Below are 26,877 nucleotides of genomic sequence, written 5' to 3'. Positions count from 1 at the left end.
AATTTCACCACAGCTATACGCGTATTTGGCAGCCGATATTTTTTAATCACTCTCTCGATAATTTCTCCGTAACCTTTCCGTTCCATTTCCCTCATCGCATGCGAGAAAAGCGTAATCTTGGATGACAAGAAGTAGGCAATTTCGAAAGTTTTCGGACAGCGTGCCAAGCATCATTATTAACCGTTCTTGTACATCTCACCGCTTTTTCTGGAGATATTTTGTGATACTCTTCGCTGGACTAAAGCAAGAAAGGAAGAAGAAAGTAATCGAATATCTTTGATATTGATAAGAATATTGGTGCGTCGATTTTAAAAGATGACAGAATCCGGTTTCCGAAATGTATCGGATCTAAAGAAGAAATATTAAAAATTACAAAATGACAATAAATAATTCTTCTAATAATCGTCTCCTAAGAAAACATTTTTAATAAAATACAGCGCGAATATTTGCGGGTTAACGTGCAGCAGCATATATATCGATAGCTTACGTTACCGCAATAGATACACATTTTATATCTCGCGTGTATCCGAAGGCCGGTCAACTCGATATCGGAAATCGATTATCTAACCGATGGAACACCCGCTGCAATCCTGTTGTGCGTGAAGATATTAACCCATTATTTTCTTCGCTTCTCCTTTCTGCTTTCTCCTTGTAGGAACTCGTTAAGGTTTATGAAGTCTGTCATGTACAGTCACACTGTCGTAAACGTAGATGAATTTACAGATTTAATTTATTGAGTTAATGAAAGTTAATTCTTAAACAAAAGTGCGCATCCGCGTTCCGATAAAAAGTTATTTCACGCTTAACAACTATATTGCTAACAATTATATTTAAACACATTGTTTTATGAATAATTTTATCTAGCTTCACCGATGATTTTCTTTTTTGGATTATATAATCTTACATATTTACTTTATATATTTATCTTAGGTATATTTTGGATAATATGATCTCATATATTTATAAAAAAATAAAAGATATATACATAAAAAATATTTATAAAAAAAAATAAAAGATATATACACTCTTACACATATTTTTTACTATTTTCACACTAAAATTAATATAATATAAAGTAATATATGGACCTTCTCTTGTGTGTATGATAAACAAAACAACACGATCCCATATATTATTTTACTTAATTTCAAAGAATTGTCTGTTTAAATAGGGCACCTACTATTTCCGCTACAACTGAGTTTACTACTTGCATTCTGCGTCAATTTAATTATTGCCAAGTGTAACATCACTCGCTGCAGCGCGATAAATCCTCGTTGTGTTTCTCTTTTCCCCTCTCCTTCTCTCTCTCTCTCTCTCTCTCTCTCTCTCTCTCTCTCTCTCTCTCTCTCTCTTCAAAAGCAAAAATGACCTTTATCATTTGGTTCTTTGGCACGATTTTGGCACAAATTCTGCGGTGCAGGTTATTCTTTTTATCATACACATTATATACCCAAACAGTAATAATTTCCGTTTTCTCATCTTATTCTGCACATGTTGTATACGTATAAAAATATAATAAATTACATAATTTTACATACAAAACATAGTGATAAAAAATAATATTTTTGTTTAAGAATTTCAATCGCACTGTCTCGTGAAAAAAATTTCAAAAGAGTTTCAAAGAGAATCTAGATATTATATACTTATATACTTGTAACAAATGCCCGCATTGATCCTTTGTTATTTGTAACTTTTCTTCTACAGTTTTCCAGTGAAGTATGGAGCGCAAGAACTGTATGCGCGAGATATGAGTTTCATATATATTTATAACAGCAGCTATATTTGTTGCGGTCTTTAAGGTAAGCATGCAAATGACGTCCGTGCGATGCAACAACGGCAGAAGTTTTCTTCCCAACGTGAGATGAATTCTTAAACGCGACATCCGCCACACGTTGACGTAGTCGTGAGAGTGCACCAAAGGGATGCCTATATTTATATACCCGTTCGGGTACAAGTTAACTCTTCCAGTCCCTAACTTTATTTATTAAGACAGAGAAAAATCTCAGTTTCTAGACTCTCTCACTCATTCGTAATTTTAGATGCGTTAAAATTTCGTAGTTAAACAATTCGTTGTTAAACAAATCGTATTTTAGCAAATAGAAAGAGAATAAAAGAGAATAAAAGAGAATTTATTAGGATTGAAAAATATGCTATCAAACTGAAACTGAATATTAAACTAGCGATCGATAGAGCTATTGTTTGTCGTCGCAAAAAAAAACTGATTCTTTTTTAACAAATATTTAAAATATTGTGTATATTTCCACTCTGTTAAATTCTCTTTTACAAGATTCGTTTTCTTTCTTTTATAGAAAAATATCCTAATTGCCTAATTGCCTAATTGCTTAACATCCTAATGCCTTTCATAAGACTCACATCTGGTCACGTTGGCGGTCACGATGATCGGAGGAGTATCTGATGTGTCGATCCTCTGAAATGCCATAGATACCAGCTATACTCGCGGCCATACCTCAATCTCCACGTGCGCCAGCAATCTACAGAGTCTTATCAGGCTCATAATCTTCTTGCTCGACGCTGCTACGAGCGCCGTGTATTTTCATCCAGCATAATCATGCACCAAACATCTCAATCGTATTGGAGATGTTTCTATTTCATAAAGTCGAATTTCTAAAAAACTACTCGTCTTGGTTTCGATGCGACGAATAATGTACGTGCTTCTATAAACGAGTCCACCTTTTCCCTTGCCCTCTTACTTTCTCTTCAAGTGAGAGATTTGCATTAAGTCAAGAGAAAATTCAATATGGAAATCTATCTAATTTAAGAGCATTACAACGAAAAGGTCGATTATTCTTTATTTGCCATTTTGGAATCCACGAGCAATTTTTTAACTAGATTTTTTCCTTCGTCAGAGATTGAAAAAATCTAAAAAAGAATCCATAAAAATATGGACGAGTCGAAATCACGTCTTCGTTAATTTGTTGTTCCGTTTTTCCTAGGTATAATAATGGGGCGACATGTCGGTGGCGCAATAGCAAGATCGATTTACACGCGTCAAACACACTCGAGGTCAAAATTTATCGCTAATCTTTATTTTAATTGCAAGTTTTTATCCAAATTCGAATTCTATAAGCGGTGAAGGTAAAAAAATGGAACAAGAAAGACAATCTCCAGATATTTTTTTGATTATTTATTCGACAAATGAAGACAAATTTTGCATTTCCACAATAATAAATGAAATATGAGAAAAGAATTGTTTCTCTTTATAAAACAACGAAACCATAAGTCATCATAAATCCAGCCTTAAAAGCTGATCCAGATCGATCCGCATCAAAGAGTCGAAGCACTATTTAATTTTTCTGTCATCCGCACTATTCCATTTTATCAAAACCAGTCAATTATATACATATATTGTCAATGAAATCAAATTCGCGAACATTCTACTCAGCGCGAATTTACGATATTACTTGTTTCTTCGTGATAAGCTTTCGATCAGCTGCGGTCATGAAAACGCGCTATATTCAATACAGTACTGCAACACAATTTTATACAATATGTCTAAAAGTTTTCTATAATTTTTTCTTCGACTGAATAAAATGTCACAAATCACCGATCTTCGCAATCGTTAATTCACAATGAAGTTGTTCCCACGCAAACTCGTGTAAGAATAATAAATTTGTCATATATTTGGCAACTCAACTTTTAAGCACGACTCGACAAAACTTGCAGAAATTTATTCATATGAACATTAATCGCTCGTTTGGCAACCACGACGGAACATTGATCATTAAAATATATATTAATCGTTAACGAGAAAGTCGGCGATCGCGATTAAAATCCTTTAAAAGACTTTAATCGCTAATATAACGGCATGTAAGTTATGCCATTGTGCGTCCACACATAACACGTGGTTCGATCGGCCGTGACACGTTTTCGATGCGCGCTCTTACTCGCGGAAATTGTAGAGTCGCAACGCCAACGTCGCGACTGATTGACGGCGAAATTGCAATTGGCGACCTCGACCACAAGAAACGGCTTTCCTTTAGTTTGTTCTTATATTAGAAAGGAACGCGTGCGACCATGCTTCCCGATATCTTTAGCGCAGTCTCTTTTTGTCTCCGCAGTAAATACTTTCTCAATGAAAAAATTACTACGATAACTTGTAAATTGCGAACGAATAAAAATAGAAAGACCGTCAATCTTTATTAAAAAGAAAAGTAATTTTGAGAAAATTAAATAAGCGAATGAGCAATATCGCATTGCTTATCGTTGACACCGAGTAGCGCACATAGAGCTTGATCGCGAAATGCAATTAGCTGATTCATGTCACTGAATCGTAAAGTGAGCTTTACACGATGGACGAATGGATGGAATGGTTCCTGTAAAACTAAGTATGCTTCAAAGAATCCGAATACTAGGGAAACAAAGGGAGGAGATAAAGATTAAAAGGAAGATATTCCTTGCTTTCATCGAAGAAGCTTTGTATGTTAGAACGAAAAATATGCTTTCCTAATTGTACGAGATTAAACGAAAAAGGTCGTCGTATGAAAGTGTTTGCTTTCTGATGTTTTAGTTAACGCGATTCAACGATATAGAGGAAAAAAAGATTTATCATCCAGAAATTACCGATGACTCGAGACAAAAGGAATTCGCGACTCTTGATTCATTCTACGTAGGAAGATGAATCCTGGAAATGCGGCAAAGCGAGTATAACCGCATCTCGCGATCGCCATTGAGTAACGCGCCATTGTTGCTCTAATTCGCATGACAACAATGAGTCAAACAATGCGCGTTACAACTTCTCATGCACGTGCAAATATGCTCTAATTTGTGACGTGAATAATGACCGTTCTCTCTTTCTTTTTCCATTCCGACAAACGGACACTGTGATTACAACGTAATACATTATAATTTGTGTCGATCAATGACGAGTTTTGCTATCGATCGCGGATTCCGGCCACGGAGAATTAATAATTAATGGCGTGGAAATCTTGTTTTGTGCGGTATCAAATATAAAAGAAAGAAAGAGTGTCTCATTAAAGAAGATAATTATTAACTCGATTAGATACAATATTATTCTACAAATTAATGAAATCGAGCGCGCGAAATTCTGTAGATTCGACATAGCAAAAGATTTTTTATCAACGTGCAACCACAAAGCGACAAGATACAAACTTTTGTTTCTGTTACATATCGAACACGTTTACAAGATTGTATTCAATAACGAAAATATTGAGGAGTCATTCAAATTTCAAAGCTATAGAATCGCGTGACCATGCGATTTATCAACCGATAAATCTCGTGTTTAAGACGCATTCATTCCGCAAGTCGTATTTCGATGTTGCTGTTTTAATTAGCGTATAAAGTACTTAATCGAGATCATCGAGTATCGCGAAATAAAAGACGTTTAAAAAATAATATTTCCACTTCACTTCGACAAGTATATCGCGGCTTGTAAAGATATTGAGAAAGATGAAGACATATCTCCTCATCTAATTCTCAAATTTTTTTGAGAATAGCTTGTATTAAAATTGCTAGTGGATACCCCTTATTACAACTATAGTATATTAATTATATAGTATATTAATTTAGTCAATGAAATTCAAGAATCTTTATGATCGCGAATGCATATTCATTTTCAATTTTAAGATCAATGTTTCTCGAAAAATAGATAAACTGGAATCTTTACCAAAGATAATGTCATTATCACAATCACCACAAAGTCAATACAACACATCTTGAAATGATTCACTCACACGAATGTTTTATTCGATCTATTCGCGAATCATGTACCATCGGGAAACAATTTTACGAGATTTTACACGCATTGCACGCACATCCGATTATAATTGTATCAACCCATTGATATGATGCACTTACAAGAAGTTTGCGCTCTATTTTATTTTGTGCACGTCAACCTGTTTTCGTCCTTTCATTTCCTCTGACATATACATTGCTTACTATAAATTAATTTTGAATAATAAAATGAAGTTGTTTTAAACTTTTTAAACTTTTTTCTTTTTTGTGAGATTCATGCATGTGTCAATTTCATCGTTTTGTATCTGCTTTCTTGTTCGCTTAGGATTACTGCGGCTGTTAATTCCTGACAAGAGCGTCTAATGTCAATTACATTCAGAAAAGAGACAAACCCTACAGAGGAATCCGGAAAGAAAACGAGTTAATCGCACAACGAATGAGTCACCCCTCATCGCGAACGCACCCCCGATGACTATCGCGACGATACTCGCAGAGGGTGGCGAGAAGACGACCGGCCGGCAGCGTAACTGCCTTAGTTTGCTCAAAGCGCGTGCCACGCCGTCCTTCCAAGTCCACCCTGGTGGAACTTCCACCACCGCGACACAATTGCCCCCACTAACGATGTCCCCCCGCATCCCGAACGTCACTTCCACCCTTTGGGGGCGACCTATGGGGCGCCCCTTGCATCGTCAGCTCGATATTCCTTCCGCATTCGTGCATCGAAGACGATCAAGTACATCCACCGGTTTCTCGATGGACTACAGACGAAAGGAAAGGCAAGAAGAGGACGCTTGCGCCGTCAACTGGAAGTGCTATCGCGAATCCGACAAGTAAAATCGTTCGTAAGTCGAATATATGCGTTGATATTTAGAAGAAATTTAAATGAGATTCCTCTATATAATAGCTTTTGTTTTTTTGAGAATATTATTCAGAGCTCTACCATCGATTAATAAACTTTTTTCGCTATTTATTATACATTATATCATAGGTGGGCCGTGAAAGAGCTATCGTGATTAATGTTGTAAGTGACAGTAGGAAAATTAGTACGTCTAACTTGTAGAGCTGTGTAACGCGCGCGTATCCATAAGAAGCCATGATGGTATTAAATTGCCACCACGGTCTAAGAAGTACGGATTTTCGGCTGATGTTATTGATACAAGTAAATTTAGTCCCGATTGTATTTCCATCGTCTATTAATATCAGATGATATCGATAGCTCGGCTATAACTTTAGACCGAGGTCTGGTTCTTTTATTCTTAATGCGTACTATGCGTTAAGCCCGATTCAGACGGACCGATATTTACGATCTAATAATACAGTATTCTAACAATGATTTCTCCTCTTCCCCTCCCTCCTCCCCTTATCAAACATCGTATATGTTAATATAAAAACAAAAAAACATAGAAGAATCATATAGGTATATGATATCAAATTATAACTTTACGTAATAAAGTAGAAAATTTTGTATATCCGCAATTTGATAAATTATATCTCTGCGCCACTTTAGCAAAGGTCAGGATCGCCGATCTGCAGATTGTAGAAAGTTGATGTTTATTATAAGCTTTATAATCTCGAAACTCTCGTCGTTCACCCCATTGAGCACTTACCGTTGATAATAATAGTTTAATATAAAATCCAAGGGCAAATAAGAGTGCGCCTATATAACGTGGGCGAGCTACGGTCAAAGGTTAGCCTCTACTTCCGATGTGACACGGTAAATCTCGACTCTTACGAGCTTACCCGTCCTTAATTATTTGTAAAACTACATCAATTCCTATATTTATTTTTTCCTTTCGTCATCCGTAACACAAATTGCACGCGTGTTCGAGAATATCGATGCGAGCGTGTCACGAACCCCGGCAATTGATCGTTACCGAGTTGAATTATGATATCGGATATTATTGTTTCCAGAGTCGAGAAAGAGAGAAAATTCGGTCATTCTGAGAGATGCGACACACATTTCGATGGCTATCTCTCTATTAATCAAATCGATATAAACGGAATAACGCAAATTTGGTCGAACGAGTGCGTAGATGTATATCAATCACCACTCAATCTATTAGCAATGAGTAATCGACGTTAATTAGATTTTTGTGATAAACTGATGTCGCGCGAGTCTTGATTCTTTCTCTCAAATTTCCGCAGGAAATGTAAACAATGTAAAATTAGCATATGATTATTATAACTGAAATTATTGTTTCTAAATTAATATAAGTCATATTACGTGATTAAGCGCATTGTGAAAAGAACCTCGCATAAGAAACTCGGGATAACACGTTTTATGCACGGATTATTAAGACTTCAATAAGTTTAATAGAATTGATTGTAACTGTAAAACAAAATTATATTTTTTATATAATCTTATGTAATCATAAATTTTGTTAATATTTTTTCTGCTTCAAACTGCAGTATTATAAAAAACGCGTATGTAAGCAAAAAATTTAATATCGTATAATCATAAGTTTCATAAAACATCGGCCTGAAAAGAAATAACGCACTCTAAAGTTACATGAAAAGATACATAAAATTACATAAAAAATATATTTTACTTTACGGCTATCAATAATTCTATTGAGTTTATTGGAGTCTTAACGAGCTTAATTATCTTACCTCTCTCGCATGTAAAATTTTCTTGTGTTTCTTTTCACAACACTCTTAATCGCGTAATTTAGCCGAAACTCAACATTTATGCCTTTAATTGCGCACCACTTTCACCGGGATTAGAAAATCGTTATTTTCATTAACGCTTTCATAGCGCGCATCAAAATCACTTTGATGAAATTTTTACGCATTTACGGATTCATCGACGAGGCGAATGTACGGTTCGTGTTAAAATTAATCGGGGATGAGAATAGTTCGATCAGTCAGAATCACGTTTTCGGACACGCGTTTTCAATCAGAATATCGAGATCGATAGTTGATTGAGGAGGGTTAAATGAAACTAACTCACCCTCTCCTCGTGCCACTTTGGCGTCAACGGCCGCTTCTGTTAGTTGCCCGCGGATTTGCTCCGATTCGGCAGAAAAAAAGTCTCAATGCATTTTCATCCAGTTTAAAATATCCAGTTTAAAATATCCAGGATGCCCTAATGATAAATAAATTGTATCATGTATATGCTTTCATGCAAGATAATTCGTGTATGTATGTATGCATTATTCGTGTAATATATGTAATATTACAAAATAACTTGTTAATCCATTGTGAAGTAGCAAGAATTGTATGTAAAGCATTTATGAAAATATATTGTTATATTTCATAATTTATAGAAAATATTGTTTATTTAGTTTTAATAAATATACAATATAGATAAAGTTTAAAATTATTAATCTAATTTAAATATTGCAGAAAATTTGCCTATATAAAGAAATACGTACACAGGTTATACACTCTTCTTCTAGATAACATTTCAATCAGAATAATTCAATCAGATAATCACATTATAATCACATTACTTTTTATACATTGTACCCAAATAGTATTTATTTATAATAAATAAATCATCAGTGCGTTCTTACGTAAGATAACTTATATAATACTTGCAGCTTTATGAAACAACTTGGTTTGTTGAGAAACACCTAATAGAATATATTTATAGAACATATTATTTGTTTAAAAACAAATTTGTTTAATCCACACTTCTTTATCCTATAGTTCTTGCTTCTAAAGAAATAATTTATTCCATAAACATTATTCTATAAACAAATGCTACATGTATCGTTCTTGTTTTGCTTTGCATATATTACACAAATTATCTTGCACATATAAGAGCGTACGTGAATTATTTTGCATACGTAAAAGCATACGCACTGATGATTTATTTATAGTAAATAAATACTATTTGATTGTGATGTATAAAAAATAATGTGAAGTGATTATCCGATTGAGTTATTTAGAAATACTATTTAGAAGAAGAATGTATAGTAATACTACCTTATATAAGCAAATTTCCTGCAATATTTGAATTAAATTAATAATTTTATCTGCATACATTTATTAAAATAATAAATATGTTTTTATTGCAAAATATATATTTATATTAAATATCACTTTTCATCTCTAATATTATAAATAATTTATTTTGGCGAAGTTAACTTTTACTTATTAAAAGTATCGAAAGCGCCGTTAACCGCGCAAACCGCTAAAAAGCATTATACGCTAAAAAATACATTTAAAAAAGTTTTAATTATAACCGTAAGCGTAAACAAATTAATTAATCACAGTAATCAGTAACATTTAATTATAAGGCCGCAATTTGTAATTGCTAAATTTCCATCACGTCGACATTTTACCATTAACATCTTATGATCAATTAAAAAAGTAGTCCTAAATCTATTTCATTTGGCGGTTGTTTTGTTTCATCAAACTTTTCTAACGTGATGAAAAATTGTTTCTCTATTCATTATATTATAAAATTTATAACGGAATACAATATTTGTTTCCATTTGTTGCCAAATAATATATATTTTTTAATTTCAGATATAAATATAACTTTATTATATTAAAATTACGCAGAATATTCTTACGTCAATTATGAGTGTATCAGGAATTAAAAACAACATGAATTTATCATGAATTTTGCATTTTTTAAATTCTTTATTATAATTTTTAGTAAGTTTAGATGTATGTATCGCTCAAAGAGATTAAAATGTTATGTATATTTTTGAATGTTTAGATTGAACGTGTGTGTGTTTGAATGTAAAAATTTCGTATGCGTATTAAGAATAGACATCATATCTTGCGATTAAAGTCTTATGGTTACGACTAAAACTTTTTGACGTGTAATGGCTTTAATGTCGCAAAGCACTGCTAGCGCAATCTTTCGTCAACCATACAAGCTTATCATTATATTTCTATTGCATGTATTATATACATATGTGTATATATATATGTGTGTGTGTGTGTGTGTGTGTGTGTGTGTGTGTGTGTGTGTGTGTGTGTGTGTGTGTGTGTGTGTATACATAATACAACGCGATACCATTTTAGTTCTATTGTATGTATTGTATATGTGTAGTACGTGTACCGATAAAAATGACAACAATAATGTTTCTTAAAGGAAACTTTTCATGAAGAATTTACATCATAATATTTCTCCTGAATAAAGTTCGTAGAAACAAAAGATTCTTTCTTGATATAATTGAGATACAAATTATCGATTAATCCTATTAACAATTCGATCGATTTATTAACTTTAAGATACTCTCAATTAACCGACTCATGTATATTAGATATATAGAGTGCCTCGTTGTTGCTGAGCCTAAACTTGGCGCGAGATTCTTCGGTATCTCTCGATAATATGCAATTTTCCTAACTGTGTATCCTCATATCACAGCATATTTATTTGAATTCATGTTTGTTTGTATCGCAATTATTTGAAGAAACTTAATTCAAGGAATTCAAAATAATTCGGCCACGTATTACTTTTCGAAACCCATATAGCAATATTTCTGTAATATTCTTTGCTGTTTCGAAGAAATACGTTATCGGATTATTTTGAATTTTTTGAATTAAGTTTGTTCAAATAAATGCGATACAAACAAACATAAATTCGATTTTACGCTTAGGCAGTTATATCTGTGCACAGTCAGACGATGCTTGACGCATCTCTCTCTGCATGCTCAAAGGATAAACGAAGCAATTGCAAATGTTAGGACGCGGAATAAATGTGTACTTAAATTCGCTTTTACGGCCGAATAGATGCTATCGCATTCGAGAAAGCTGTCGAGGAATCTGCTCGACTGACAAGAATTACAGAGGCAACATCGAAAGATCTACTAAACTTTAAATATATTACAAATATTCTTTTCTAAATTGGAAAAATCTAATTAAAGTGAAACTTTGTTTAGCCACAAATCTCCAATATCGCCTGTCCGTATTAAATAATTACCATATATTTTCAGTGCGAACGAACCTGTGATCAACAAGCATGGTTTTACCAACATAAATTCAATTTCACGAGTAGTTAACTCAGTAAATAAATACACAAATGCAAACAAATATAGTGAATGTACATATATGTAGAGATAACCAATATAGATACCTCTGCAGGAAGACAAAGTAGCTACGTCCATTAAAGGGCGGACAAAGTAGATATATACACACTCAGGCAGATAAAATAGGTACTTCCGCATGAGAGTGAAACAAGCTTTAAAAACTTGACTCTCACTACATAATAGATGTTACATAATAGATGTACGCTGGAAAATTATATTATGTTTAACTAATTTCTTTTTTTTGTTAATGAAGAATTATTTAGTAGCGCTGATATAATTGATAAAATTCAGCTTACGAAGAATTTAATAACGAAATACTATCGGCAAAATTATGGATAACGATAATTAAGTTTATTTGCAATATTATATAAAATATATCTGTATACGAACATATTCTTTTTAACCAGGATATGATGCGCCATCCGGGCAAAAGTCAGGATTTCCTTCGGAGGATTGTCGATAATGCAGTTACCATGCAGCAGTGTACGGATCGTTTATCGATTTCGGTACCCAGTGACCTATTTTCCAATCGAGCCCGAGGAAGCTCTCGTAAGGATATGAACAGCGCCGTTTTCGGCGAAGACGCCTGTTTAAATCTTTCCGAAGGACTGACTTCGTGGCGTCCTTTTAACGTCGTATATTTTTCAATCAACATTCGGATAGTTAAATTTCATTGTTATCTTTTACGAATTTTGTCTTATTATTTGAAAAGTTATCAAAGAAGATAACGTATGAAATGCATGTAAAAAAGAAAAATTATACATCGAGCAGAGAACGTTTGGAAAACTTAAGGATACCTTTATTCGACAACTTGTTTAAACTGCTAGACAATATCTCTTCAATGTGTCTTGTATAGATCTTTATGAACATTTTATACATAATTTAATGTGAATATTAATATCAGCAAGTATTTATATTATATACAAAAGAAATTTGAATATCCAAAAATACTGGAAAATATCCGAGATATCTTTTGTATATGAAAAGTAATCACGGTAGAAAAGGTATATAACGGGATACCTCGCTCTATCCTAATCTTTAAATCTTTAAATTATTTTAGAGAAGTTTTAAAATGGCGCACGCGCATGTACGATACTGCATTAAAGCGACTGCATGCACGCTTAATAAGTTCGTGTTTCGTCGTCCTCGGCGATAATGGTCGATCTTCGGGGTCTCTCGGTTCGTCAAGGACTTCGGGACACCAAGAGTACCGTATCGATTATTGCGAGCGATCGACCAAACCTGCATTGACCGAGGTTGTTATCCTCTTGAATACACCATTTCGACTACCATATCCTGCTTTCAACAACATAGTCTGTTGAAGTTGTCGATACCAATGCACTTTAACGTCCTGCTTGCATCAACGTTGCAATTATAATCGATCGATTAGAAACGGATAGAGCTCGTTAAGCAATATACACTGCAATGTAATTATTAGCTAAACGGTAAATGAAACATTGAATTAATTTGAAAGTATATCGATTATATGATCCTCAAGTATATTGGTTACATACACAGATATTATATAAATACACACACACACACATATATATAAATAGAAAGAAAAAGAAAATGTATGTACGCATATATATTGATGTAATAAAAATTCATACACACATGTATACATACGCGGAAAAAGATTAATTGATATTTCAAAAGCAACACGCACTTGGATAGCAAAACTTGTGAGGTTAATTGATTTAATTGTGGAACATCATTTCGAACTGCGTCAAATTATTTTCGACGAAAAACAATATCTCGAACGAACGAATATAATTTAAGCGCGAACCGCGTTTATTTTGTAGAAAGTTTAATTAACACGGTGTGTGAGCGAAGTTATAATAATCCTCAAAACTTCGGCAGACGATCCGTCATTACAGATAATTAGGATGGCCCACTTCGAAAAACGACACGTGGGTATTCGAATGAAAGTGGGAGAGGCCTCTCGCGATTAATGCGTAGAAAATAGCGTGTAAATTGGATTTCATTCAGCGTATGAAGGGATGACAATTTTCGATATGATAAAATATAAAGTTGTGATCTCGCGCGGATCTCTCTTACGCAATTTCTAAAGTATGCGCTAGCTATTGAAAATCTGATTACGCATCTTTGTTAACAGAAAAATGTAATCGTATAATTTAAATTAAATTAATTTAAATTATTCTAATGTATTTATAATAATATAATTAATATATATATATATATATATATATATATATATATATATATATATATATATTAATTACATTATTATAAATACATTATATATATATATATATATATATATATATATATATATATATATATGCAGGGTGTAATATGTGGGACCCACTTCAGGGATGGATAGGGGGCACACCAACAATGAAAAAAATTCATATTAACATGTGTCTTATTTGACCTTGTTCCAAAGTTACAGGACGTTTAATATTTAAATAACCGGCAAATCAGGGTATTTCGCAATATGTAATATCTTTCAGATGTAGGCAAGCCTGTTGTATATCCTGACCTTGGGAATGTCACACGAACGACCGTACGTTGGGGTTTACATATTTACCATTGTTCTCGTGGTAAGAACGATCGTGAAGTCTCTCTTGCGTTAGGTGGTAAAAGTGGGTGCTTATGTGTATAGGATGTATTCCAATCAGGAAATGGCGGACATGCATTTAATGTGCATGCTTGTATTCAGAGCGGAGGTAGCCATTTCGAGCATCTTATATGAATGTAACCGGTTGCCGGTTATTTAAATATTAAACGTCCTGTAACTTTGTAACAAGATCAAATAGGACACATGTTAATATGAACTTTTTTCATTGTTGGTGTGCCCCCTATCCATCCCTGAAGTGGGTCCCACATGTTACGATACACCCTGTATATATATATATATATACATAAATAGCGTAAATATAAATATAACTAAATTTTCAATATTTAAAATATTAAAAATTGAAAACAATGCATATGCTAAAAAATTTTTATTCATTAAAAGGGACAATAAATGTGAAATTTCAAATCAAACAAGAATTTTATATTAATGCACTTCTATCGCGAGGAGTAATAATACTCATTAAGTTTTCCCCATTTGGACCACATGAAAAAAGTAAAACTGTAATAAGTGCCAGCCAAAATAAATGCAACGGTTGATGCACACACACGTGGTAGACAGCTGGTTGGAAACCGTGGATAAACATGTCATGTAAACACATATAAGAGAAACACGTGAAACTTATATTCAAATACATCTGGCTATCATTATCGCCATAGATATGGCAAAAGCAGGAAAGATAAAATTGGCAGACAACTTTTAATAGTCTTCTCATATTCTCTTTCTCCCTCTCTTCCCCTCTCTCCCACTTGCTCCTCTTCCCCCTCTCTCTTTCTCTCTCAATTATGTTTATAAAAATTTATTTAAAAATATTCAAAATAAGCATTAAAATGTTTTTTTAAATTTTGTTTCAAAATTATATGTAGAAATAATTAATATTCTCTTTCTCAAAAATTATACTACTTACGCTTATTAAAAATATATATAATTTTTTTTTGTAATATTCTCTCTGAAAAGCGACATATATTACATACATATATTTCTTTTTTGCCAAATTTCAAGTTATCGCCATGCATTCAACATATTGCAATATTGATCCCTAATTGCGCTCTTGTTTAAGGTATATTAAGCGTGTATATTGAATATGCATGTCATAGATGAATCGTCTTGTACAAGCCATTTGGCGAGTTTAATTCAAACTAATTGAATCAGATATACTATATTGTCTAAAACACATAGACAACCATAATTCAAAATAATAAAATTTATATATAAACTACTGAAATAATTTTAAAATAATTCTGAAATTGAAGGTTATATGTCGACTTAAAATCCAGAATTAAAGAATAAAATCAAAATTGTAAAAGCCAAGAATATAAGATTCTCTCTCTCCCTCTCTCTCTCTCTCTCTCTCTCTCTCTCTCTTTCTCTCTCTGAAATTCGAAAATAGAATATTTATATGAAGTAAAACTTATAAATTTGTTTTTAATTCCAAAAAGCTAATAATAAATATTAAAAAATTATTTACTGTAAAAAGAAATTGTAAATTTTCAACATAAATTATTATCTTTCGCACAATCATATGTAACTTTTGTCGCACTATTTAAGAACTGATCACTTCTGCGCTTTCAAATTGAAAGCAAGATGAATTAATTTTAATATAAAAATCGCGTGTCGAATATTAACCGGAAAATTGTTTATCACGTGGGTTTATTATGCTCTCTCTTACGCTTTACATCATACACAATATCATAGGCAGGGTAGATCCCAAGAGTATGCCCTACCCGTCGACATACACAAACTTTGTTTTAAATATGTTTTATCAAAAGCAAAAAGTCGTAAAACCTTGCAAAATTATATAAAGAATCATTTGTCGCAGAAATGCTGGTCAACGAACTTCCAAGTTTTTTTAGAAAGGAACATATATTGCCAGGGTAAGATTTTCATTAAACTCCAATTCAAAATTTGCCAAAGATCCTTAGAGTCGGAAAAATCGCATTTAATATTCATGAATATTAAGATTGCGGTCGAAAAAGGAAACAATGAACGAAGAAAAATGAAATTCTGCGGGCAATGGAAATAGTAATAGGAAATCAGACTATTTATCAAATGTAAACTATATCGTGAATGTGTGTGTTTGTGTGTGTGTACATGTGTAGCTGCGGGATACTATGATGGACTCACCCGCCAGCAACCAGGATCATCTGCATGTTGCATGGAGGCGGCCTCTTTGTCGCTTTTTCGCAGAGGGAGCAGTCCGGAACGGTAAGTCCTCTAGTTTGGCATGCGGTGACAGAATAGAGCTATAGAATAACTAAAGAGACAAGAGAGAGAGGAAAAGGTCACGACCCTGCTCGAAGTTCACAATCGCAAACAGATTCGACAAACTTTTCAACACAAAGTTGTTTTTTTTTTTATTTTCATGTAATACTATTCTATATATATGATGTCTTAAAAAATTTGTGAAAACACTATAACAGTTATCAAAAAATTAAGTAAGAAAAGTTTTATATTCTATGTGTGTAGTATAATTTTTGAAATACAATAATTTAGAAAAAAAAAATATATATATATATTTGTGTGTGTTATTATAAAAATTTTTTAATCTAAATTTATTTAAGTGATCGCACAATGACCTAAATAAGAAAAATCTTGTTTACTCTTTATCGATACTAATTTATAACTTCGAACAGAGCCGAAAAGACGACAGAATAGTGAAAAGTTTGAAAGTACTCTCTAGAACGGACTAGTGTAATAACGAATGAAGGAAAAAACGTAAAGATTAAATAGTAAATTGAATAATAAGAAAAGTAAAAAGAGAAATAAATAGAGAGAAGTATGTACATATGTATAAACAGAATAATTCGGAATCACCACCTAAAATTTTGTATTAAAAGTATGACTGATTAAAAAAATTAATTTAATTTTTGCTTTAATTAAATAAATAATAAAAATTTAAGTTTATGTACAAATTCTAATCAATATCTAATTAATAGATATTTTATACATATATAGAATGCCAAGAGATTATGTTAAGATAATATATGTATTCAAAATTTGGTAAATAGAATTTATCAACTAACGTTTGTTTTTACTTTGCAATAGATTTTGCTTTTTCACTCAACTTTAAGATTCAACTAAGATGTTTAAGAAGTATTTAATAGAAATATATATATAATTTTTTTAGTTATATATGTGTGTGTAACAAGAAATAAAAGAGAAAGTTACATTGTATCTCTAAGAAAATTTCCTTATGTATAAACGTGAGAGAAATGCTTTTATATTTTGTTTATTTTTTATTATTATTTTAACACTTTGTAAAGAGTGATTTCCAAAAAATTTTTGGGGTATCTCCAAATTTTCCTGTATATTGAATGGCCTGTAACAGGATTCCAACATCATAATTATAAATTCTTGAACTCATTTCAGCACTAAAGCTTTGTACATATAGCAAGTTAAAAGATCAAATTATTGACATAATTAATTGTATATAATTATAAACAATCTCTATTTTTGCATGAACCATGTCATTAAAAAAAATATAATATTTCTATACTATTGCATAACCGATATTAACTTTTTTATTTATAACTCTTTCTCTCTTTATTTATCTATCTATTCTCACTGTATATTATACAAAGAGCATTGAAAGAGGCAGAAAGAGAGAAGGGCACTTTTAGAACCAGCCTAAGAAAAATAAGCACTTTTCTCAAAGAATTAAGTTACTTTATTCTGTAACGATTTATACTTTAGAACACATATGTTTATAGAAACATCTCGCGAGCTAAAATATAGAACTCTGCCAGAATACCATTATTTCTTATACTTTCCTCCTGTTACAGGACATCTTATATACAGCATGTCTCAAAGCTATCACATTCCTTTCAGCCTTTAGATTCTTTGATTAATTTAAAATTGATTTTTCTTAGTAAAAATGTTAAAGAAAGTATAAATATAATACGAAATGCTTCAATGTGAATCCAATAATTAAATATTATTTATATAATTTATTAGATAAGTCAGATTTAACTAAGAAAAAGTAATCAACTTAAAATTAAAAAAATGTATAATTGCTGTATACATACATATATAGGATAAGCATAAAAGAATTGAAAGTCAAAGCCAAATCTTGGCTAAGAATAGATTAGCTTCAGACGCTTTCGAGAATCTTGGGCTAAATGAGGAAGTGCAACAGTTTTAAGATATTCTGTATATATGTAGAACATTAGATAGATAGAGGAGAGAAAAGTACAGCGGCTAACTGGCGATGACCCAGCAGATCGCCGTGACGGTTCGCGCTATTGTACCTTCCCGCATGTTGCGTCTAACCACCACCGAGGCTCGTGCACCACCCACACGCACACGTCGTAGGACTTTTAGCGGCTTTATCCACTTATTATACGGTACTGTTCACACTGTCACAATATACAGTCACATATTTATCAATGACGGTAGCAAAATTGCCGGCGATGATGTTTCGCACGCGAATATTCCATTATAACGCTACCGGAAATATTACCGAGACAAATCCGCATTTCCAAATCCGCCCTACGATGGAGAGTAATCGAGCGCAGAAACGAAACAGATCATTCACCGTGTAACTCGTAACGATCGCACGAAAATTATTTCGTGCAAATGTCGTTTATTAAAACAGTTTGATATAGTAAATTGACTTTTTTTGCGGTTCTCGAGAATGGAAAGACAGAGACAGAGAATGGATTAGAGAGAGGAAGGGAAAGAAAACGCTTCTCTTCGATGATGTCACGCGACCATGACGTAACGCGTAATATCGCTCGGAAAATCCTTTTCAGGGTGAGTTTAGACGAGTCCACGATGTACACGAGCTTTTAAAGTTGTTTGATCCCATCTCAATCTTCTTTAGCTCTTTTAAATGTATTTCAATTTACGCCGAAATGGTCTTTCTAGTTTTATATATGATTGAGAAGAAAATTGTCGCGCCCAAACTGTTGATTTGTATAATTCTTCATTTATCACATTGGCAAGTTTTCTAGGAAGATGATCCAGAAGACTTATCTGTGCGATTGCTCAATTAATGCTATTACAAAGCCGTTTGATCTTGTTGCTATAGATAGGTCTACCCTTAATCATGTTTCTCCGTCAAATGTATTTGATTGATTTGTAATCGTATCAAAATTCAAGCTCAGGAAGAACCAATAAAAGAAAAGGAAACATTAAATGGAAATACAAGGACTAGGGGATCGGACAAACAGAAATGCAAGCTCTCTTGCACTTTTCTTAATAGCAAACAGGTCTATAACATTCAATTTGTTTCCGCTACTTTGGAGAATTTCGATCTTTAAATACGGAGATTTTCTAATTAACGATTGAAAATAGAGTACTTTAAAATACAAAATGAATTTAGGATTTCTTGTTAGAACCATCAAATCGATTCGCCGCATTTTCTTAATCATTAATCTAATTATTGTTTTATCTATAAAAATAGCCTAAATCTTTAAATATAAATTTTTTTATTGGGAAGATTCACAAAACGTGATCGAATCATTTAATGTGAAGTATATTTGATCACTGAACTGAGTATCAAAATCCTCCCAAATAAGTACATGCTTAAGTAGGCTTACCGAAGACGCCAATTTCAAAAATATCAAGAATTAATTATCCGCATTCAATTAATTTCAACGCGCCGTCTCACATGACAAATTTGGCATTATGGTTAAATATTATCGTATTCGAAGAGAAACGATAAGCGACGTAACAACGCAAGTTTGTTCATCGTGCCCGTTACAATGAGGGTTGTCCATTCGAATGTTAGTCCACGAGTTTATTTAGATTGCATTTGTCCCTTATCTGGATCATAATGGATCAGCAGATTCATGGATCCCCGTAGACTAAGATCTGGGAACGGGATAGGGACGGAGTTAAGGAGAGTTTGGAATAAGATTGAATCACTTAACACACCAATAGCGACACATGCTATGTCGTTCGGTTGTTCACGGCCGGGTCCACCTCGACGACCACGTTGCTGGCTTTGACTGCCTTGCGTAACCTTGTCGATCGCTTGAGTGGAGAGAACGGGCTGCTTAAAAGGGCACCGAAGAGAAGCAGGCGGGTGGGAGTCCGATCCAACACGCGAGAAGAGAGGGAGGGAGAGTGGGCGATCACTGTCACAGGTCACTATCGGAAGCGCGACGGAGTAGACTGGTCCACGAAGCGAGCACGTTTCGGCAGCGAGCCCAGTGGGTTTCTGAATCGCCGAGTGGTGCGTGTCGGGACGCCAGAAGCAACCGGGTAGGGTGGTGACGGGGTAGTGGGAACAGGAGAAATGAGGAAAGCGAAAGAGAGAGAGAGAGAGGGAGGGACGCGGCGATGCGCGTTTAGGCGGCAACTTCGAGAGCTTTGAGACACTCTCGCCTCGAACTCCACGAACAGATCCTGCGTGATCTGCGTACACCGACAGTACACGCAGGGTGAGAGATCGAAAGCGACCCCCGATGGGACGGTCAGGGTGGCGAAGGTACAGTGGATGGCGCCAGCCGAGGGTCGCTGTCAGGAACCGCCGCGGCGTTCTGCGGAGGCGCCACCGTGGCTACGAACCCCCGTTCCCTCCCTGGGGTCGCGCGATGCACTCCTATGTGTATGTGTGTGTGTGTGTGTATGTATATGCTCTCGCGTACACGCAATGTGCTTCGATTGTGTTTGTACATTCGTGTGGATACGGATACGTGTTTGTATGGAAGAGAAAGAGAGAGAGAGAGAGAGAGAGAGAGAGAGAATGAAATCCACCTTCTACCCCACATCCCACCCCTTCCGGCCCGTTCGTGCTGCTGCTCGTGCGTGGGCTTTCGCGGCCATCGAAGTCGATATCCACCCCCGCCACGAACAGTAGCTCCTCGTATTATCCTCAAATGTTTCTCGACAAGTCGTTTTGGGGAATACCCAAGGGTGTCCTGATCCTTTCAATTCTTGTTTATTATACTTGACGATCGTCATCTTCCTCTTCTTCAATCTACTCTCTAGTTAACATGAACATACTTGCTTGTTTATTTTTGAGAATTTCCATGATTTCGGATAAAAACAAAAATCCTCATATGGAGCAGATCCAAAATGATTTCTCCTATAAGATTCGCGTTAAGCCCAGTGAGAAACGAAATGTCGACTGGACATTGAATCGACGGTGCGGATTCGAAATGAAATCGAAATTGACATCGATCTTTTTTCACCCCATGTTGATCTCCTGTCGATTTGATATCGAATTAATGATTTGATTTCTGCATATCCTCATATGATAGCCTCTTAATTTTGGACAAATTTTGAGTTTTGGACACACATGATTTGGAAACAAGTCACTCTTAACCAAACAATTTGATTGAAATCGGTTGATTTTCGATGTCAATTTCAATTCGAGTTTCAGATTACATCGACGTCGAAATAACGTCGATTTGACACTAGCCTTCTCACTGGGAGTAATACAGAATCTCGCAATTGATATATGTTATTATTGCAAAAATACTAAAAAATTTATTTCAAGAATCGAATTTTCAATTCTTAATTTAGAAAAATCTTTGGAACTCAACACTTTTGACTTAAATAATTTCAGTAATTTTATTCTTACTAAACGTACGTTTATATATAAATGTACTTATTAATACGTAGCACTAATATTTCTTATTAATACGTAGCACTAATACAAATAATAATCACGTGAAAAAAATTTTCAGATTTTGTACTAACGATGATGTTGCTTCTAAAGTCTAGAAATTTGATCTTAGAATTAAAATTTTGACTGTCAAGCAAATAAAATTCAGCTAAAGAACTCGAAGTAAATGGAATTAGAACTTTTACAACTATATTATGCATAAGTAAAATTTGGATTTAATAGCAAAAGTTTGATTTATTTAATCGCAGTATTGTAAAGCTTTCTTTAGTTTTTTAAGCTTATAATTAAATTAACCAAACAGGAATGCTGCTGCAAATTTATCAGAATAAGACGGATTCAACAATTAATAATATTATAGATAATATTAATTCACTATAAATACAAAATCAGAGAAATACGATCTTTAGCGATGCTTATAGCATCCCGGTTTTTAAGATAAGTGGTTTTTGGACCTAACTTCCGCAATCCACTGTCCTCATCCTTAGATGAAAAATTCCTCGAAAAGAGCTTCCGATCCCTAAAATCCTTTCGAATAAAAGCAAATACTACGTGAAAGCGAAAAGCTGTTGAAAATCTTTAAGTGTAAACATGGAATCTCAATTGAATTTCATAGAATTTAATTCTAAATATTATATTAATAAATTAAATAAAATCATATTTTTAATTAAATACAGATATATTGAAATTTAATTTTATCTTTAATTTATTAATATAATATTTAGTATTAAAAAATTCTAAGAACTTAATTTTATCAACGTGACAAGCAACAATTCATTATAATGCAACGTGATATTTAATAGCTATAACGGTTCGAGCTTTCCTAATTTTATAAATATCGATGTCTACTAAGGACATCCTCATCGTGAAGATACCCTACCTGACCTCACATAACACGAAGTAATTCCCAACGCAACTTAGGAGATATCGGTCGACCAAGTCTAAATCGAATGATATAGACGCGCAAAGCGATAGTATTTTCTCGCAAGTGCATATTGCATTTCCTGCCATTAAGTACACTCAATATTGATCCCCCACTTTTGGATATTTTTGCACTATATTTTACATCAAAAAATATATCTTTAATATTAATGAGATTATAATATAAATTTATGTGCATTACTTGATTAGACACAACAATGTAAACGATGAAATTAAATATTCAGAAAAAACGAAGACTTTCAAATTCTTTTGGAAATATCAGAGAGCTTGCAATTATCGATATAGAAAAAAGATTGAAAAACGAAAACACACTATAGTGCGCCATCCAGTGGAAAGCGTTCAAAGCTGAATTTCATATAGCAGATTGCAACAACTTTAAAGCTTGCAATGGTTTTCCATCGGAGTTGAAAACTGCGTTACCAACTCGACAATGAAAACAAAAATTTTTTTTAAATTACGTTTCAATCGAGAGTATGATATTAAATTGTTGTGTTTAAATATTAATATATATATATATATATATATATATATATATATATATATATATATTTATATATATTTAAGTTATTATATATTTAAAGTTATATAGTTAGAAAATGTAAGAAAAAAAGAGAGAGAAAAGAGAGAGAGACAGAGAGAAGAGAAAACCATTCTTAATGAGCTAATATAAGTAATAAAAGTTTATCAAAAAATTTAAATAAAATATAGTAAAAAATAACGAAGGAGTTAGTTTCAAGCAGAGTTGCTAATAAACTGCTATTAATCAATACTATCACCAACCTCTGGTCGACTAGACGAATTCGACGTGCAGTTCTACACGTAATTGCTTATGCAGAGCATAATACATTACGATATAAGTCACGAATAGTTTTATCCGTAAAATAATTGCACGTTGAGGTGTTTTGTCGAGTAAAAATTTGATTATTGTATTATACTAAGTTAAAAGACAAAATTTTTTTCAATAAATATCCATATTACTACAATGTTCTGTGTTGTATAGATAGAATACACCATATAGATAGAGTACAGACAAATACTACAGTATTTTTTGTCAAAAATAAAATTCTTTTTCCTTTTTTTAGAGAAAATTTTCAAAAATGCATCGAAATCCTATTTTTTAATATATTAATATAGTGCAGTTGCTGTTTCTTTATACTTTGTGTATACAATCTTCGTAAACATTTTTGTAATTTTGTTACAATTAAATTTAATACATTTTTATAATAAAACACTAAAAAAATTTTATTTGGCATATATATGAAACATAAAACAAATTCCCTGGCAGAAATGTGCCTTTCAACGAAGGTTCTTTTTCTATTTCATTAAATTTATTCAACATTACGCATTGCAAAACGGAAGTAGATGACAATTTTTAAAATAATACCGCTTAAATCTTCACAACAAAAATTACATGAAAAATAAAATATCTACAAAATGATGCATTTCAGGAAATTTTGCCAAAAGGAAAAATGCTTATTTATTGACAAGCAATATAATAATACTAATCTGTATTTTGCCTATGTAGGACATCTTCTATACATACGACATACTATGTTTAAATCTCTCTATGCAGAAATTTATTTCTATTATTTCACTTTGTTTCATTTCAAAACTATCTTTTTCATGTTTTCATAATTATTAAATATTTAATACGGGCTTAAGTAATTTGATAAAATTTATATAAAAAGATCTAATAATAAATATTAGAGAAAAATTTAATAATGAAATATCGCTAATTTATATTTATATAACATTACATGTTTTATCTGTTTTACTGAAAGATTCAAAACGATTCTCGACATATTATGAACAACAGATTGATTGTGATACAAAGCAACTCGCTAATTACTCTGATTAACTCAGGAAGTCATAATTATAATATATCAGTAATGTATCGAATTAGATTTGACTTTTAACCGTGTTTGTAACATTTATAAAGCAACATAAAATTCTGATTAAAAACAAACTGATGTTAAATTCTGAGAAAGCTAAAAGGATATCCGAATAATATTCTATATATTTTGCATCAATGAGAGAGAGAGAATCTTTCAATAATTGAAGAATTATTTTATCTCGTTATCTCTCGTTGTGTCGAAAAATTAATAATAATAAGCGCATTTCTTCCCCTAATTACAAATATGATAGTCAATAATTCAAAAGTAATATCACTCGATACGATCAATTCTATCGATAAATATACTCCTCAATGTTTAAATCTAAACCACATGAACATTAACGTACATTTATATTCGCGGCGAATATTAATAAACGCATCTCCCTTTGTGCCTTCTTTTTACAAAAAGCAAACAGTAAAAGAAGTAATACGAGTAGTATGATATGTAATGATCACTTCAGACGCTTCCAAAAATAAAAGAGATTATTAAAATGGAGCGCTTTTATTCATGTTCATAATATAATTGAACAAATTTATTTTGCTATATTCTATCTAGATTTTTTATAAAATCTGTTTTCTAAGTCCAAGTCTACAAAAATTAGTGCAAATTTATTTCATTCACAAAAAACAAACTTCTTACTTTATTATTTATTCTAAATTGAAAATATAATGTAAAAATATATTAAAGCTTATTAAATTTCAAATTCTTATTTGTAATTTTTATTTGTATTGTCTAATTTTTATAATTTCCTCTGCTTTTTATATATTTTATGACTTTTGGAAAAGAATTGTTGAAGAACTTCAAAATCTGAAAGCTTCAAAAGCTGATAGCTCTGCATGTCTATCAATATAGTTTATAAAGCATAGCAGAAACGTTTAAAGGCTTTCCAAATCGTTCAGGGTCACGATGAGATGGTTATATACTTATATATATATATATATATATATATATATATATATATATATGTATACTGTTTATACAAAGACAAACTCTAAGTACTTTAGATACTAGCTAGAAATTTCGAATTATGAAACATTTACAATATTATTATAATTGGAAGCTATTAATCTGCAACCAGTCTTTTAGAACTGCTCCAAAAAAAGAGTCAATTTTAAATTTATCAAAAAATACACACACATCTTTATACATATCCTAATATATTTTATAATCTAATTATGATATCATTAATAAGGATTATTACATGTCAATTATTTGCTGAATATGTTTATACAAGTTAATAGTTTTCATAATTAATTATTTATAACAATGTCATACCAGCATTTGATATTCTGTACTATAACATAATAGTACTATAATATATAAGCTCATTTTCAGAGATTATAAATATATGTTGCCGTTCGGAATATCATTCAAAATATCAGGATTTTCGCATTAATCTCGTATTAGATATGCTTCAAATAATTGACGATATCGTCCCAATAGTGTAAATGTTAACACATATTCGCGAATTATTATGTTATAATATCATCTCATAAGATATAATTTTCTCATAAAATATACATACAATAAGTCATTCCCATAAAGCTTAAAATTACAATAATATTTACTTACACAGGTTACTTACATAAATAATAAAATTAATTACATTAATAATGAAAAAAATTAATACAAAAGAAATATATTTTAGAAGAAATAAATTTAATAATAATAAAAATAAAATGAAGAAGAGCAATATATATCGCGAAAAAAATGTAATCACATTTCTCTCATCTATATTCAAGTCGCAAGACTCCCGTATAAGATTTAATTTACGTCTCCGACGTCAGGTTAAGCGAGGATCAAAAAGCAGGATAAAAAAAGAAAAAATAGAATAAAATCGATTGTGAGATGCAATTAAAAGGAACGAGACACAAAATTTATTCGGCGAAGTAATCACGATTCAATGAGAGAGGAACTTAAGCATATACGTACAGAATAAATAAATAAAACATGTGAAAAAAGTTTCTTTAATCATTTAATTCGGATAAAATAATGTTATTAAAATCTAAAAATTAGACTGCGCGCATGAAAAAAAAACAAAATATAAATATTCAACATCACCGATTAAACTACTAGATTAAGGGCCACTTCAACCAACTCCGATTAACTCTAATCGTTGATTAAAGGGTTGCCAACATGACAAAATAATTCAGTGTGACCAAT

General features: G+C 32.4%; 1 protein-coding gene across 7 annotated transcripts in view; it reads right to left on the bottom strand.

Moving 5' to 3' along the window:
• Shaker (potassium voltage-gated channel protein Shaker) overlaps positions 1–26,877 on the bottom strand; it is a 115,054-nt gene that overhangs the window by 52,598 nt on the left and 35,579 nt on the right. Inside the window, exons 1-2 of one of the 7 annotated variants that reach the window (XM_083092207.1) lie at positions 18,552–20,714; positions 16,429–16,518 (exon numbers count right to left, since the gene is read on the bottom strand). The exons of 5 other annotated variants lie outside the window; for them this stretch is intronic. In XM_083092207.1, the coding sequence (XP_082948333.1) occupies positions 16,429–16,454 (26 nt within the window). In that variant the 5' untranslated portion in view covers positions 16,455–16,518; positions 18,552–20,714. Of the gene's footprint in view, positions 1–2,373; positions 2,604–16,428; positions 16,519–18,551; positions 20,715–26,877 lie in introns of those variants that run through there. One more of the 7 variants, XM_083092204.1, reaches the window with a different exon arrangement.

Source organism: Camponotus vicinus, unplaced genomic scaffold (assembly GCF_025532165.1).
Source record: "Camponotus vicinus isolate PSW18456_S1 unplaced genomic scaffold, iyCamVici1.0 SCAF_2, whole genome shotgun sequence".
In the NCBI taxonomy this organism is placed as follows: domain Eukaryota; kingdom Metazoa; phylum Arthropoda; class Insecta; order Hymenoptera; family Formicidae; genus Camponotus; species Camponotus vicinus.
This window is presented reverse-complemented; position numbering and strand designations above follow the sequence as displayed.